This window comes from Rissa tridactyla, chromosome 8, assembly GCF_028500815.1.
Source record: "Rissa tridactyla isolate bRisTri1 chromosome 8, bRisTri1.patW.cur.20221130, whole genome shotgun sequence".
NCBI lineage: Eukaryota > Metazoa > Chordata > Aves > Charadriiformes > Laridae > Rissa > Rissa tridactyla.
This window is the reverse complement of record NC_071473.1, coordinates 20,944,545-20,962,311: the sequence shown is the minus strand read 5'-3', so window position 1 is coordinate 20,962,311 and position 17,767 is coordinate 20,944,545. Positions and strand designations below refer to the sequence as shown.

Below are 17,767 nucleotides of genomic sequence, written 5' to 3'. Positions count from 1 at the left end.
AGCTAGGTTATTGACTGACTGAAAAGTAAGTTCAAAAACTTGAAAAATATTAACGTATGACGAAAGAAGGGAAAGGAGAGGTTGACTGGTGACAGGGGAGGTGCCCTTCTGACCTTTTCAGGGATAACCCTCAGATTGACTGGAGTTTATGGTGTAATCCAAGGTAAGTATCACACCTTTGCTTGCTGGGTGCCTGCAGCAAATGTGTCTGGTCATAAGAGGTGTTTGCCAATCTGAAAATTTGGTCAATAACTTTAAATTAGCTATTTGCAGGTTAACTGCTAGCAAGAGAAATACTCTTAACACCTTTTAGCAAAGCGTTTCATATTTCGTTGAAGGGTGAAATGATCACTGTTTTATTGTGGTGGTTTATTTCTTATTATGTTCAGCATTTATAAACCAGTTATACCTTGTATGGAAGACGTTAGAGGAGCATAAAAGTATTAGTTTGAATAATGTGGGTCTCTGATATCAAAGTACTTCATGCTCATTTTTGTACTGTTTCACAAAAACAACTTTGTCTTGAATGTGGTTTGTGTGCACACTTATGTTAATCTATGCATATGAACTTCCTGCCTAGTGACTTTTGAATCATGTAGCATGCTAGTTAAGATACTTCAAGTTCCTTTCTGAAAAGATTGTGATTTATCTTGATGGTGCAGTGCAGATTGATTTAGACTTCTCCCATGCTCTTATCCACAGCAATTGGAGCAGATCCAGAAGGAGCTAAGTGTTCTGGAAGAAGATATTAAACGAGTAGAGGTGAGGTGCCCAGACGTTGTTCTGACTCTGGCAATTTTTCATTTTCATCAAGCTGTCTGCCTTGCTGTGGGGCTGCTGTGTTAAATTTATGGCATTTGAGTCAGTAATGGGAAAATGAACAGATGGTGGTCTTTCTTTAATTTGTTCATTTAGGTGATGCCTGTGAGCTGCAGGTTGGTAAGAGGGGACTTCGTTGAAACCTAGGTCTTGTATAATCATATCTTCCTTTTTTTTTGTGTTGGTAGTGAGTATTTTAGAATAATTGCTAGAGATCCACAGCTGGTGTATTGATCCTAACTTAGAACTTTGCGTTGCAGTGTTCTGGCTATTTTCACACGCTATTTAAATCTTAGCAGCTTGCCACTCTTCAGATGGAGAGGTATTGGGGGGGTGCACAAGAGAGCTGTGATACAGAGACTGGGTAGGAACAATACCAGCTCCTGCTGCATGTCAAAACAGAAGCAATCTGCTGCCTCCTGATATAATTCTCTCAGTTCCTTAATGATGGGGATCTCTTGAGATTTTTGTTAAGAATTATTCTCCAAGTATTTGTGAACCCATCAGCTCAGTCCTTTTGTCCTTATTGAGTCCTTAGGTTCCTTCTTGGTTCTTTTTCTCTGATCATTCTAGTGTTTTGATCTTGGAGCAGGAAAGTGGTGTTTCAGGAATGCATCAGACTGACACCTCTCAAAATAGCATTAAAGGTATTGGGAATCAGTTTGCAGGTCTGCTTCTCTCTTCTTGCTTGTCTCAAGCAGTCAGCATGAGCTCCCAACCACTACCCAAAAGCCTTTTGGATTTCTTCACTTCCAATTTATATGCATGCTAATGAATTATCCAAATATAAAGAGAACTGACAATTGCAGGAACTTCCCTTCAGCTGATACTATGCAAATTGTAACGTGGTCTGAAAATTGCTGTTATCTACCTATTTCCCTAAATGTTTCTCAGCTCTTGGGAAATAAATATACCTTAGCATGTTTCCTTGAGACTGGTAAAATAGGTCTTCAGATCTCGGAGAAGCTATATCCAAAGCTGCAGGATCCCTTGGAAAGTATCTAGCTACCTGCTTCTCTGCTCTTTAATCAGGCACTTCAGCGGACTGCAGGTGGGGTACATATCTGTTGTGTGATAGTGACCTTGGCTCTGATCTCTAAAGCCTGGGATCTCTCTTGTCACAGATATCCTACTTTCTACCTAACAACTAATGGGCATCTAGTGGGAATTTGAAAAGTGCCAGTAATGTTGTCCTGGAACACCTTGCCCCCTAACTAATGAGCTGCAGCATCCTGCATAGCTTCCATTTCTTGAACAGATAAAAGGTACAGTCTCACACTGGGTACACAGCAGTGATTTAGGCAGTGACAAAGGCAAGTTTATGTGCAAAGTTTGTCTTCTGTGAACTTGCCCCACAGAAGAATGATAGATCCTCTTTTAAGTCTGGAGCACAATACCACCTTTGCCCTGTCATCTTGTGGCTATTCTTGCCATGACCAGCATTACTTTCAAGTGCAAAGGCTATTAGATAAAAGCTTGCACATATCTCAAAAATGCAGTTATAGCTTGCTGCTTTTGCCATGTTTAAGGGAGGTCCTGGGGTAGAGTCAGTTGGACGGTAACCAAATCCATTGATTTTTTTTTTTTTGAAGTATCAACTCCAGAACTGCCTCTTTTGGGGCAAAAAGTACTGTAGTTGTAGAATTTCTTATACCGGGTTAGAAAATCAAGAAAACAAATGTTTCTTCTTCTTCTAGGTGAGAGTTGAATAAATGTAGATTCAGTTGGTTATCTGCTTGGAAAACAAAACCACTACTGTGTGAACACCATATATTAGATGGTGCCTACTATTCATGTTCTGTCAGCTTTGCTGTAACTTGGCTTTCTGTTTCAGGAAATGAGTGGCTTGTATTCCCCAGTCAGTGAGGACAGTACGGTGCCGCAGTTTGAGGCTCCTTCACCTTCACACAGGTATGGAGCTTGCAACTCGGAACTTGGATTTCAAGCTGTCCGTATTGCACTGTACTCGCTAATCCTCTCCATGCTATGCCCAAAATACGAGCAAAACTAGTTTTTGAGTGACATACAATATTTTCCTGTTCTGTTTTTGATTGGTATAAACTTTATGTGAACAAAGCAGTGAAGAAAAAGCTATCTGAGTCTGCAGTTGGATGAAAAGTATACTCTAAATCAGATGCTGGGGAAAGCTGGTGGTTTTAAATGTCGTGTGGATTAGTTAACTTGAGGCATGAGTCTTTGCTATGGTCTGAAATATTACTGTTAAATACATGCTACCTGAACGTTATGCAGTTCCGCTTGGCATATGAGAGGTCTTAACACTGTATGATATTGGTGTCCTACTCAGTGTGAATGGCTGAAGGTATGGGCTCACAAGATCAAAAATTTTAATTATACAGCCTATTGATTCTGTTCATCTGACTGATTTGATTTAATGAAATGCCTTTCTAGCAACCTATTTTCAATGTGGCTTTTTTTTGTCTGGAATATTGTGAGTCTGCCTTCTGGATGATAAAACTGCAGATGCTTCTTGTGTTCAAGTTGCATGTGCCAAGGTTTGAAGTGCTCTACTTCTTCGTAGCCATGGCTTTTGGTTGTAAGAAGCTCTAGTTTTGCAGGGCCAAGTTTTGTTCTCTTCCACCTCTTAACAGGTGAGTTCTCTGAACTGTTGACTTCTGTTATAAAATTGTACCGGTACCCTTTCTGCAATTAGCAGCTCTAAACCTAACAGCCCAGAAATAAGTAGGAAAAAATGATCAGACTTCCTCCCCTACAGAGATTTAGATACAGTGCTCTGGTAGGGAGTCTGGCAATACTGGCTGGGATTTCTTACCAAGATGCTATTTCTAGACATTGAGACCAGATTCTCTCATATTTCTATGAAGCTCTGGCTGGCCCTGAAGGGAAAGGACAGCAGTATGGCCAAGATGGATAGGAACAGCATTTGTTATTCTGCTCTTTACTGCTTGTTTAGTTTTTTCGGGTGCAGGTGTGTTTTTTGATGTGGCTTATTGCTGTTTTGCCAAGAAGCAGTTTTGTGAAGCTGACAAGATTCTTGTCAGGTTCTACTAGTTTTCTGGTTATTGGTTACTAAATAGATTGCTTGTTGCTTCCTTCGTGGTACTGCTGTTTGGGGAAAACTTGAGCACTGGTTGGGCTCAAGCTCCTGAAGAACTCTTTATCTGTTGAAAGCTGGAATAACATTTTAAGACCAAGAGTTCTGATGAAAGAGTTTTGGGGGGAAAAGAAAATCTGCTGTGAGACCTTCACTGGCTTCAATCTACTGAGAATTTCTTATTATTCCTTTATGCCTGTTCATTGCATGTCCTAGGATCAATCACTCTCACTCTTGCTTTTGAACATGTAAGATAGTGTCCAAAATATTTTAGTGACTTTGGATTGATGTGCTTTACCTGCAGGTGCAGAGACCATGGGCTCTCTTTGTTGCCTGGTCGTCTTATGTTTGTCTGGTTCCATCTCAGCTGTGTCTTGAACTTTGGGGTTTTTCCTCTGGTACAGCGTGCTAGGGGTGGGATATAATAAGATGTTTAGGGGTTTTCTAGGGTATCTGGGGTTGCCTTTTTCTCTCTGCTTGAGAAGGCCCCTTTTCTGTTTCTCAATGACATTCCTGCATTAAGAAGTAGTCCTGAGTGTTTGAAGAGGAAATGGTACCTAAAGGAAGTGTCTGAACAGGCCTAAGTTGTTGCCAGACTCTTTAACTTCTGTCCCAGCTCTATTCTGACAGTTTTGTGTAATTCAAGTAATTGAATTGGTTTGAATTACCAGAACTCAGATTCCAGAAAGGTCTACCACTTGAAATTTATTTTCTTTTCAACATTAAATGTAAGTTTTGGAGAGTATCTCAAAAGCTGTAACTTTGATTCCTCCTTGGAAAGAGTGCTGCAGAACAGCTGATAGGAGCTTTAGAATATGATGATTTTTTTAAGCTGTGTTAACTGAAATATTTAATATCCAAATTATGTTTTAGAGATGCTGTGAATCACTAAGAATGAACTACAAATATAGTTTGGGATGGTTTCGCTTCCATGTTAAAATGTTATCGAACTTGCAGAGACGTTTTAACTTATCAGTGAATTAAAATGATATATTTAAATTGGAATATAACTTGTTAACATGCTGAACACCCTGATAATGAAATATAATTGTATAAAATTTTGCTAATGTGTCTTATAAATAGTACAAGGTTATCACAGGCCCTTGCTGAGATGAAGAAAAAACTCTTTAGCCTTTAAAGTTCAAGAAAATATTCCTCTGGAATTCAGTTTTATCTGATCTCTAGTGACTTGCCCTTATTCATCTACTTCCTCTAAATCAGAGGCTTGTTTCATTAATTCTCTGTTTCTTTTCATTGTTTGTAGCTTTTTTTTGCCACACTTTTAGCATCATCAAAATGTGAAATTACTGTGGCTCCCCATCTTCCTTCATAAGTTCTTTAGCAATAAAACAAGTGTGGCTATCATGTTCAATATGTTCTCGGCTTCAAGAAACAAGTGTTTTCTCTTATGCTTGTACAGGGTATGATGAAATATTAAATTGGGTAATGGCACAGCACTTGTTTACAGCCTTGCAGATTGCTGGGCTTGTATACTAATAGAGAACAAGAGGGGAAGAGTAAGGGAAAAGAACAAATAGTTCTGTTGGGTTTTTCTGAACACGCACGCGTGCTATTTTTGCTACCAGTAAGTGGTGCAAACAGGAGATATGAATAAGCAACTTCTCTGTGACTGTGTATTCAGGCAGTAACAGCAATAACAAACTATCACTCTAATAGAAGTTTATAGGGAAAGATTTTGATCTAAAAATTAGTTTCCTGGTAACTGTGATTCAGTTATCGAAATCCTGATCTTGTTTTCCTCCATTTGTTCTAATTACCCCTTCCCACTCCCATGAGGGTTTAACAAATGGGATTTAAAGTCTGCAAGTTGCTGTGTTTTTGTTGCTGTTCCAGGTTTTTAAATATGTTGTGTCAGTGTAGCTGAATCTTCTAATTGAACCTAATGTTACAGCTTTCTAAAAAAGAATTCAGAGGGAACTCCTGGAATTTTCTGATTATTTGCATCCGGTTTTTAAAAGGGAAAACATTCAAGCGTATGCCAGTTAACCCAGCTACAGGCACTGCACAGAAATGACTTTGAATTTGTATTCTGGTTAGGGAGATGACGTTTGCACTCCTGAAGGTTTTACATCACCAGACAACCTGCAGCAAAACGAGACCAGATGCTCAAAGTCTGTGTGTTTTGCTGTTAATTGCCACTATACCTGTCTCAGAATGGAGTACTTTTTCATTACTTTCCAGCCCAGCATCTTACTTATGCAGGATCTGCTCTGCGTGCTTCATTATTTTGTGTGGCCACGTTCTAATTTAAAGTTCATTGTCCCTGACCATGCCCAAAACAGCTCTGCTGTTTTCTCCCTTGCAGTAGCTTGCAGCAAATAATGATTTTTATCCCTCAGATTTTCTTGGTTTGCAGCTTTTGTCTTGCCTGTAACAGAAGCCAAATCAGTCTCATCTTACAAGTTAACCGCTAATGAGACTTTAAAATCATCTCTCATCTTCTGTTTCTACTTCCCTCTGCCTCCAGGGGAGCTTTAAAACATTCAGAGAAATATTGAACCACTATACTACTATTTCATGCTTCTAGACTTACAGGTGCCCTGACGGGCATTTCAGCCAAACCACTAATTTTATGACCAAGAATGTCAGGTCTAAGCATCAGTTCTGGCAGCTGTTCCATAAACATCAATAGGCACAATCACCTTTTACAAAAGCAGGACCTATAGCAGTGTTCTGGCAGCTTTCTAAAGAAACCTTCAGCTTTCCCCAGCAATGCTTAAATCTAAGGCTACCTTGTAAGTAAGACCCAGATAGTTTTGTTTCTGTCCAAGCCAAATGATATAGCAGAAGCTAGTTATAAAGATTTTTTAGAAACAAATCATGGTGGTGTTTGTAATGTGTTCTTCGTAATAAATGATGTTCTTCTTTACTTTAATCTGGCTTTGGTGTCTTATTGTGAGAGCTAAATATTTTGCTTATATGTGCAAGAATACTGAACCACCTGTCTTCTGCTTCTATCAGTAGATTGGTTTGCAGTTTTGAAAGTTAGATCTCTTGAGTTAGCATATGTATACTATGTTTTGAAAACAGTGATTTAAGGTATGTTGTGTGTCATAGATACTACATAGCTAAATATGGTGTGGCATTTTCTAATAATAGTAATCCTGGCTGTCACTATGTTTTTAGTTTATTTCTGTATTTCATTACTTGTGTCTGTTCTGTGTGTCTTCAGAGATGTCTGGAATACTAGTGTCTATCTTAAGCTGATTTCTCTGGCTTTTCTCTTCACAGTGCTGTTTCAATTGCCATGGCATTAAACTTTTTTTTAAAGGAACTGAAAACCAATGGTAGCATGTTATTTTCAGAATGTCTTATTCTACATATTTCATACAAAAGATGTGCTTTTGTATTCTCATTGGAAATTATTAGATTGCACTACACATAATTGTGTGTGACAGCATTCTGCTCTTAGAGATCCCTCTATTTATAAAAAAAAAAATAAATTCCTCCCAAACCCCCAAACAAAAAATAACTTTGTGTTCTCTGTCTGTAAAATGAATTTCAAAGGCAAATATGCTACAGGATGTAAAGGGGGGAATAACAAATAGGTTAAAAATGATAAAGAATGGTTGATTTAAGCAGACTATTTCTTTTGGTTTTGCAGTAGTATTATTGATTCCACGGAGTATAGCCAGCCTCCAGGATTCAGCGGCAGTTCTCAGGTAAGGTAATACATGTGTCTGTGCACGGGGCGGGGGGAATGGGAAAGTTAATGTGGAGGTTGGGCAGAGATTAGGCACAACTCCATCTGACTCCAGTCAAATAGAGTCTTGCAAATGCTTTTAACTGGTTATATGGACAAACTGGAGCCAAGACTACAGCTGTAGGAATGACTATGCATGATTGTGAGTGTCTACACTGATGCCATCAAAGAAATCTGGTGTAATATATTTAGACACTGACTTTATTCTCAAAGCTGACTCTTCCATGGCAGAGGGGATATTTTTTGCTCTTCATCTCATCTCCCAAGTGGGCAGCATTTGGGAAGGAAGGTAAATCCCTGACCCTTTGCATTGATTTAAATAACTTTGGATCAAGCTTGACTTTCAAAACAAGAAACATTCATTCTCCAAACATACAGCTGTCTTGTAGCTTGTCCTTGTTAAGGCCTTGCAAACTGTATTATAAATGCACATAGAGGGTAAAAAGTTGCATATACAGTGAAGGTGTTTGGCAAGCAGCCTCCAAATGGTCTGATCTACAGGGCCTCCTGAATGCCAAGCAGCACAGTTCTGATCTTGCAGCTCAGAGTGATTCAGCTGGGCTGGGAGGATGGCACTAGTATCTAGCTGACAGCTTCAAAAAGGTTAAACGGTTTTGATTTAGACAGACTGCTGATTACGTCAGCTTGTGCCTTTGGTGCTCTCTGGTGGTGGTGGTACACAGCTGTATCAAGCTGGTAAATAAAGTAGAAGTGCTATTGGATCTTGTTTGATGGAGTAACTGATATAAAGAAAAAACTGCATTTTGGACTGATATGCATGTATCTGTGCATGCAGGTTTTTGGGGTTTGTGGCTAAGTAATTGGTAATTAGAAATTTCCTGCTATTAATCTTTAGAAAAAAGCTTGTAATTCTTGCTACTGTGGTCTGGGAGACTTTTGCTTGAACAAAGAATTGTAGCTCTACCTCACTTCAGAGGGCAGGTGAAATGTGGTTGGAGATCTTACGTTCAGGACTCTGATATGGTATAGTGTGTGTGTTCTCTACTGACACTACTTTTTTGTTCTATTTCAAAGACAAAATTAATAGCATAGTTGTACTTCTGGTAAGCGCAGAAAACAAACAACGTAGACTTCTTTGTCATTCTGTATGACAGCCTTATTTGTGTGAGAATAATCTTTTTTGTCCTAAAATGCAATTTTTTTTATGCTCAAGAGTGCAACATCTCTACTCTAGTGTAAATTTGAATTAGACTTTAATATATGTTTGGATGGGGAGTTGAAAGAGAACTCTTGAAGTTAAATTCTTCATTCAAAATCAGCAAGACTTTACCATAAAAATACTTTGAAGAATATAAGTTGTACTTTTTTCTGATTGTTGTTCATGGCAAAAATTGTAGATTGGGCAGTGATGGCTGAAAGAAGCTATGCTAGGTTGGAAAACATAGCTTTCTTTCTCAATATAATTACTTTGTGCATTGCTTATGAACATGTTCTTAGGGAAGAATTTATATACGGCAAAGCTACAGGACAGTTTTCTTCTAGAAGCTGAGCTTCAGAAGTAAATAGTGGACAGGTCACAAAAGCCCTGGGGAATTCCGCAGGTGGTATTTAGTGGCAGTACTTTTCTGATAGAAATAAGGAGCTTGTGTGTAGCTGCGAAGCTTTTACACAGTTGTTAGAGGACTCTTCAGAGCACCTAATGAAGTTCAGACACTAAAATCACTCTTGATAACAGAACAGTCCTAACTAAAGTTCTCAACTAGGACAACCATAGTAGTTTTAGCACTTGAATAAAAATTGCTTGGCTATGTTTTCTCTTCTTTCACTCCTGTTTCCCAGCATTGCTTAACCAGGGAGCAGACTTCATAGAAAGTGGGTCTGTGACGAGTGGTGTTCCCCAGGGGTTGGTACTGGGTCCAGCCCTCTTCAATATATTCATCAATGACCTGGATGAGGGGATAGAGTGCACCCTCAGCAAGTTTGACGATGACACAAAGCTGGGGGGTGTGGCTGACACACTGGAAGGCTGTGCCACCATACAGAGAGACCTGGATAGGCTGGAGAGCTGGGCAGAGAGGAACCTTATGAAATTCAACAAGGGCAAGGGTAGGGTGCTGCACCTGGGGAGGAATAACCCCCTGCACCAGGACAGGTTGGGGGCTGACCTGCTGGAGAGCAGCTCTGTGGAAAGAGACCTGGGAGTCCTGGGGGACAACAGGATGACCATGAGCCAGCAATGTGCCCTTGTGGCCAAGAAGGCCAAGGGCATCCTGGGGGGCATCAAGAAGAGTGTGGCCAGCAGCTGGAGGGAGGTCATCCTCCCCCTCTGCTCTGGCCTGGTGAGGCCGCACCTGGAGTACTGTGTCCGGTTCTGGGCTCCCTGGTTCGAGAAGGACAGGGAACTGCTGGAGAGGGGACAGCAAAGGGCTACCAAGATGATGAGGGGACTGGAACTCCTCTCTTATGAAGAAAGGCTGAGGGATTTGGGTTTCTTCAGTCTGGAAAAAAGAGGGCTGAGGGGGGATCTTATCGATGCTTATAAATACTGAAAGGGTGGGTGTCAGGAGGATGGGGCCAGGCTCTTTTCAGTGGTACCCGGGGACAGGACAAGAGGTAATGGGCACAAACTGGAGCATGGGAAGTTCCACCTAAATATGAGGAGGAACTTCTTTCCTTTGAGGGTGGCAGAGCCCTGGCACAGGCTGCCCAGAGAGGTGGTGGAGTCTCCGTCTCTGGAGACATTCCAAACCCACCTGGACGCGTTCCTGTGCCACCTGCTCTGGGTGACCCTGCTCTGGCAGGGGGTTGGACTAGATGATCTCCAGAGGTCCCTTCCAACCCTTTGATTCTATGAAACTCAATAAATGTTTTGGTGAAACATGAGCAGTTTAAAATGCTGAACTGGGGAGGATCTGATGAAGATGGGTTAATGCCGATTGATTCCCAGCATAGCTGGGTTGCCACGTGCCAGCCTGAGACCTGCTCTGGGGGGATTGTCCTCTGGAGACCCAGCAGGTGTATCACACAGCAGGCAAATACTTACCGTGATTGATACCACCTTGGTGCGTACTGGACTCATCTGGCAGATCAGACTTGGTCTTCCATTATATTCCTCATCACGTGACAGGTTATATTGAGTATCACATCGTAACCTGAGACTGTAGTGATTGTTCTTCAATGCTTGAAGTCATCTTGAGCCCAAATCACTCCTGATGTGCTGAGAGAGGCTGGAGTCCTTGCAGGCTGGTGTACAAATAGAATAGGAAGGTGCTATAAAAGTGTTGCATTAAGTATTTCTTAAAACTGTGAAGTTCTAGAAAATTGTGGTTAAAAGGTGTCAAGGTCGGAGTACTTTCCGGTGTCCTAGTTGTGTGTTGATACTGGAGTTGCTTTCAAGATGAAACAAGCTGCATAGACCATAGGTGCTGTCAATATGCAAGTGTGAGTCATAATGTTAATGTATAGCCAGGGGCCTTGTGTGGGAAGCAGCATCTGGAGGTTTCATTGCGTGGGGCTTGCTTTTTCCCTAAAAATGTTACATTATTGTTCATCTAGGTAGAAACGGAATTTGAGTGGGCTCTGAACTTAGTTTGTTCTTGTTCACTGGCTCGATGGTTGTAATGAAGGCAGCCCATTCTCCTCTGCGGACTGAGGGGGAGTTATGCATGGAGTGGATTTTGTTAGTGCCATTGAATGGCATTATGGACCTTGTATGTGGTTAGGGGTGTTGCTCGTTAGTGAGCTTGATGATTCTCTAATCTTCTAAAATTTCTCCATTAGCTTTGAGCATGTGATACTTCTTAAATACAAACTAAAGCAAGGTGCTCTTCGTGCTTCTTGTATAGTAGAGGAATGGTATCCTTTTCCTTACTAATGATTAAAACGATAAGTACTATATTTTCTGCATTCCTTCAGGAAGACAGCTTACCTATGTAGTTTCAGTCCTTTGCTTCTACCTCTCACTATTGTTGCTTGGGTAGGTTGGGAAATTTCTTTAATGATGAGTTGCATGGACTTCTTTTCAATTAACCTTTGAACTTCATGATGTCTTCTACTTCTATCCTTATTTGCTTAGCTTCACAGAGTTACTGATTTGCTTCAAAAGAAATAATCCAGTAACTAACTCTTTAAAATAAACACCTCGTTCTCTTTTTTAGTGAGTTTTCTGCCAGGGATCTAGGAAGTATTTGTCATACAGTCTGATTTGTGAAGCTGGAAGCCCAGTATCTTTGGCCTCTGCTGTCTGTCTGTGACAATGCAAGACGTGACTCCCCAAGGGTTGCTTCTGTCTGTCCTGCATGTGAGGCTGGAATCAGTAGATTTGCAAAAGTTCAGGAAACTAAAAACAGCTTTTCCTGTTTGTCAAGTTAAAGGGTGCAACCTAGGACCCTAAGAATAACTGTTGACAGTGGCAAAAATCTTAATTTATTGTCGTCTTACACTTCTAACCCTTCACATATAATGTGTACATTGTGTATAACTTGGTAAACTCTATTGAAATGAAACCCAGGCCTGACTTTAACTTTCTGAAGTGTTCCCTCTTCTCCATTCAGACCAAAAAGCAGCCGTGGTATAACAGCACGCTAGCCTCACGACGCAAGCGGCTCACAGCTCATTTTGAGGACCTAGAGCAGTGCTATTTTTCCACCAGGATGACACGTGTCTCGGGTGAGTTCCTCTTGAGGGGTGTTCAGCTCCTGACATCAGTTACCTCTTACAGTGTCTAGCCCTCAGAAAAGACTCTCTTTGGAGAGAGTAGCTTTCACATCTTCCCTGCATGGAACATTGCTACACATCTTTGTGTACTACTCAGATCCTCCTGATTTGCTTGTCTTGACTAGTCTTTGAGGCTGCTAAATTTAGATACTGTCACTTTGGAGGGACGCATGTATTGCTTTGTAATCCTGTACTGCGAAGGGCATAACCTACAATAAACAATTTCACTGATGCTGGTTCTGTAGATGCAGATGTTTGAAAGCAGTGGTTGGGTTGTCTTTCTACTAGATGTGGTATAAGCACAGTAGTTAAACATTGCTATTGAAATGCTACAGAGGTATAAACATAAACTGATAAATGCTCCTGTAGTTAGCATGCAATAACACGCTTGGAGGTTATCCGTTATGTTGACTAGATTGAGTCTTGGTTAACAAATGGCTTGCAGGATAGAAGCTGAGTGTCCAGCAGTGCTGTTGTCCCATGGGGCACACCTTAGATTTAAGGCTTGTTTTGTAGAATTAGAAGCTGTTTTCACAATTCCTAGATTGCCTCATTCATAACTGAGTAACAGTGTGACAGCAGCTAGAGTAACTATTACCTAGTGGGTGGATGGTTCTTAATGATGTAAGATTCTTTTAAGAAATGAACGGGTCAGATGAATATGTCTTGAGTATGAGGAGGGTTGCTCTGTGTCCCCTCTAGGAAAGAAACTAGCTTTGCAGGGGCGGGGGGAAGAAGTTTTGCCTGCCACAGCCCACTGCCTGAAAGGTTTGCAACACCAGGCTGTGAGCTGCAGCAGAATATCTTTATTTGTAGCCTTGGAAGGCAATGACCAACCTCCCAGGACACAGAGATGAACAAGAGAGCTGTGATAGAAACCCCCACTTTTTTTCCTCCGTGGCTTAATAGTTTAAGTTTTATCCACTTTAAAATAAATAAAAATGAGTCTTGAATAATAAATTGGCTTTAAGTTTAAAGGCTGCAATGTGTTTTAGGGTAGCTTACTGTTAGGTAACTCTACATCTTCTACCTGGTTCAGAGCAGTGACTGACTCAGGTCTCATGTGCAGCAAAATAATTTTAACAAGGGGTGCAGCACATTGAGAGGGTGCTTTAGTAGCTGGAAGGTCCAAGAGGCTGGTTGTATGTGACGAGCCAGTTTCCTGTGAAGTGCTAGCAAGTGCTTTGCAGACTACAGTACTTCACAGATCACACTGAGACGTTTTCATGCAGTGCTAACTTGGTGATGCATAACTGTGCTTATATTATAATAATACTCACTAACCAAGGAAAACAAATGGGGCTCTTCCCAGCATTCCTTTCTAGAAGACATCTTTCTTCATAATTGGAACTATAAATATGAATGCAGTGAAATTATTTTTTGTATTCATATGTGTCAGCTGCACCAAAAGCGGAGGATTTGCAAGTGCAGGTTTTTTTCATAAATAAGGGATAACCTGTGATACCTCATTAATTTTCTTCTCTTAAGCCTTTCCTGCTTTTTGACACATTTAAAATAGGATTTAATGTGGATTTAAAGCTTTTTGCAAGAAGTGCCTATGACTGTTCTAGTAGGGAGTAGAGACATAATATAATTGTAATTATGAAATGGCCTTGCACTTTGACAGGGAAAATGTCTTGAAATAGCATTTGGTTTTCCAGGTACAGAAAAAAATTGTAGGAGGGCTGTGTGTTTGATCCCTAAATGAGGGAAACGGAAGAGTAGCAGCTATTTGTTCCTATCAAAGTGTCAAAGGAGGAAAAGGTCTTTGAAAAACACTGGCTGATGTTTGCATGCTGCTTCTTGAACTGTTTCCTGTAGTGGTCAGGTGCTGATGATTTTAATTTGGAGCAGTACTTTGTTCATTTTGCCCCTTTTGATCTGTCTGACATGGGTAATGTATATTCTAGTACTCTTAAACATAACATGCTAATTACCGGCTTTCATTGTTCCTTTATATGATCAAACATTAAATAGTGTATAAGGGACAATTCAAAATGCCTTACAAGCGTAGAGTAAGATAATAACATCTGATGGCAAGGAATTACCAGAGCGCAGAAAGTGATTATTCTCTCTGTTTTCCCACAAGAAATCACAGATGTGTCTTGCTTTTATAGATCAGCCTTCATTTTTTTCATCCTGGTGTTTCCAAGGCTTTCTAATAAGTGGAGTTTTGTCACTTCCTTATGCTGCTGATAAGGAAATAAATAAGGATAACTTAACCAGTGGGTGGAACTTGATCTCAGCTGCATGAGCGTGTTGAGTGTATGGCTTCTCCGCTGCTGCAGTGGATGCTGTGGTTTAACAGGAGGCAACGTGTGCATTAACCTGATGTGCAAACTGTCCTACCTGTAAACCACGGCGCTGGGTGTTAGTGCTGTGAGAGCAGCCGTAGCTGTAGGTCCCTTACATTGCTCCGGTGCAAAAAGACAAAATGAATATGGGAGGGTTAGAGGAGGAAAGGGAGAATTGTGGCAAATTCTGGGAGTTTTTACAAAGCCTGAAGACTCCACATAATGTTTGACTGCAGATGTGTGATAGCGCCCATGTCGCATCACCAGAAGCTAGGAATTTTTCTTTATTTAGGAAATACTAAATTTTAAAATGGTTTACATAATGTTGTGTTCATCCTGAGAAAAACTGGAACTTCTGAGGAATCGGGGAATGACTTTCAGCTGTCTACATTGAAATTTAGTTTTAACTTTTGCAGTAAAACTGTTCCATTTTCCACAGAATATTTATCATCGTTATTCAAGCTGGCTCAATTTCACCTTGTCTGGTGAAGGTCATAATTTTCGCAAAACTTAAGAGTACAGGGAGTCTTCTGGTTTCATGCTTGTCTTCCTTCTCCAGCCCTGAAACAACTCTTCCTTAGCTCTGTTGGTTTTGAAGTAACAAGACAAATATTTTTTTACTAAACTGACACCAAAGATATGCTGTAATTGACACCAAATGTAGGCATGTTGTAACTGAAGCACGGGGAAAGGAATATACTTTCACCTCCATAGAAAACCAGACATGTTCTTCACAATGCACTTTGATACGCTTTAAGGTTTTTTGTTAATAATCTGTGGTCCATGGGCTCTGAATTTGAATAAAATAAATGAGCTTATCTACCAGGAAGGCTATACTTCTCATCTCTAGGCACGGTAGGTTCACCCAGCGTTGCAGTGGAAAGACTTAATTTGTGCTCTGAAAAATCACACTGCCTTTGTGGAATGCTAGAGGTGAGAGAGAACCTCCCCAGACAACAAGCAGAGGTAGTGTCATGTGAAGACATACATCTTGATTTTTTTTTTTTGTTTGATGTTGAGTTTATCTTCTCACTCTGTTTCTGTTCTCCCTAATGCTGCTGCCTCTCCCTAGATGACAGCAGAACCACAAGCCAGCTGGATGAGTTTCAGGAGTGTCTATCCAAGTTCACGCGCTACAATTCTGTCCGACCCCTGGCAACACTGTCTTACGCTAGTGACCTCTACAATGGCTCCAGCATAGTATCCAGGTAAGACATACTGTGTCTCTGACAGTGCATCTCATGCTGATGCAAGCTTCTGGGGCTGAGTTAATAACCCATATTAAACAAGTTATGGTTTGTACATACATAATGCTTTATAGTCACTTCCCAAAAATAGTTTTTCGAATGCGTGATTATCATTGATCTGCGATGTCACTCAAGTACCACAGTGGTGCCTCTTATTTCTGTTGGTGTTGGTCAAAACCGAATGCAGAACCTTTGAGGTGCCAGTGAGTATCTGGAGCTGTTGTGATAAAGCACGAAGCCTGATGTCCTCTTCGTGTTAGTATAGTTGTGTTGTAAGCGATGCAGTTCTAACATTTTAAGAAATATCCATCTTGCTTGGTGTTGGTAGCTTTAAGAATCTGTGGTGGTTTCAAATATTGTTTGTGGATCCAGTTGTAATGGCAAATATGAAATAACTGAGTTTGTGATTGCTTGAGCTCTTAAGCATTGCAAGCTCTGTTTACTGTGCTAAACAGTAGTGAGGAGGTGGTTGCGGTAAAGCCAACTCAACAGCTCTGTTCTTGCCAACACCAAGTCTCTATCCCCTGCTGTGTGGGGTGGTCATGTCCTGGGCACCACTGCTGAAGCTCGTCTGAGCCTCCCATGGACCAGTTTGGACACTTAAGCTGGGAAAATGCTATTGACTGTCTTTCAACAGAATTAGTTTCTTCCCATTTAGGTCCATGAACCAGCTCCCTTAAGGGCTAAAGAGGGCACACAGGATAGGGAGAGGCTGGGACCTGCCAACAACCTTAAACTAGTTTCAGCAGCTGTGGATGCATACCCTGGGGGATTTAATTAGTCTGTGGTAGCTTGTTTTGAGTTGTTGATGGTGGAAAAAATGATGCAACATATTAACTAGGAAATCTTTTCTACGTGGCATATATGCAGGGATCATTAGCTTCTTACAGGCATGTTTCACAAATTTAAATGTGTTTGTTCACAGCAACCTTTTGAGGGAGAAGAGTATTATCATCTCTGTTTTATACATGGTGAGCAGGAGATCGAAAGAGGCCATACCTGAGGTCTTGAAAGAAACATAACAATGACATGAAGAATTGAACTGTTTTTTTGACTTTTGGGTTTTGGGTTTTCTGAGCCTCAGGCTAATGCCTTACGAAGGGGCTGTTTGGACAGAGACTGAACATCTTGAATGTTTGTTGAAAGACCCCAAGAAATCTGCACTATGCAAAGAAAAGAAAGCATGCGAAGCATAGAATACTTTTTTAAAGCAGCATTGATTCCTTAACTACTGCAATATGTAGCAGGAATGTATAATGTCCGACTTAGTCACAGAGGTCAGAACAGAATAATCACTGATCTGATGTATATTTAACCTGCACCAATTGGGTTCACACTAGCTGCAATGAAATGCAGATGGGAATCTCACTGCAATGTAGACAAACTTCCTCAGCTACCAAGTTCAGCATGGATTGGATGTTGTTCCTCTGCCCTTTCTTCTCCTTGACATTCTGCAAAACCAGCATTTTTGTGGTATGTGGTTAGAAAATGCTGGAATGGCAGTAAATTTCACTCCTATGTTGAAGGCATTATAGTTCTTGGGTGAAATGTATGTTTGAAAAGTATGCATCTTGTGAGGCCTCCCTCCAAGCCAGTGCTAGAATTGGTAGCTAGATGCATTTAACTGAAAAATAACTTGGCTTACAATTCAATATTCTCCCCTTCTCATGCTTTTTATTTATAAAAGCATTTAAGACATTTTTAGCGGTTTTAGGATGTGGGCTGAGTAATACCATTCACATTTGAGCGTGTCCTGAAGTGCTTTGATAACGCAGGACTGTTGAGTGGGCTGCCACTGTACCTCTTGTTAGCTTCTGGCTATCCAAACAGTTCCTTTTAAAGTTTGAATTTGTTAATCAAGAGTTTACATGTAATGTGTGTTGGCCAACACACTTCTGTGGTCACCATTGTTCTTCATCCAAATTAATAGGCT

General features: G+C 40.7%; 1 protein-coding gene across 11 annotated transcripts in view; it reads left to right on the top strand.

Annotated features, from left to right (window-relative positions):
• The window catches only part of COP1 (COP1 E3 ubiquitin ligase), a 134,882-nt gene that overhangs the window by 24,355 nt on the left and 92,760 nt on the right, over positions 1 to 17,767 (top strand). For 9 of the 11 annotated variants that reach the window (XR_008468238.1, XR_008468239.1, XR_008468240.1 and 6 more), the window contains 5 exons: positions 703 to 762; positions 2,654 to 2,730; positions 7,518 to 7,575; positions 12,131 to 12,245; positions 15,660 to 15,795. Coding sequence is in view for 8 of the 11 variants with exons in the window: in XM_054213195.1 (XP_054069170.1) it covers positions 703 to 762; positions 2,654 to 2,730; positions 7,518 to 7,575; positions 12,131 to 12,245; positions 15,660 to 15,795 (446 nt within the window). In the remaining 3 variants the exon portion in view is untranslated. The remainder of the gene's footprint in view (positions 1 to 702; positions 763 to 2,653; positions 2,731 to 7,517; positions 7,576 to 12,130; positions 12,246 to 15,659; positions 15,796 to 17,767) is intronic. The other 2 variants (XM_054213199.1, XM_054213198.1) reach the window with 1 other exon arrangement.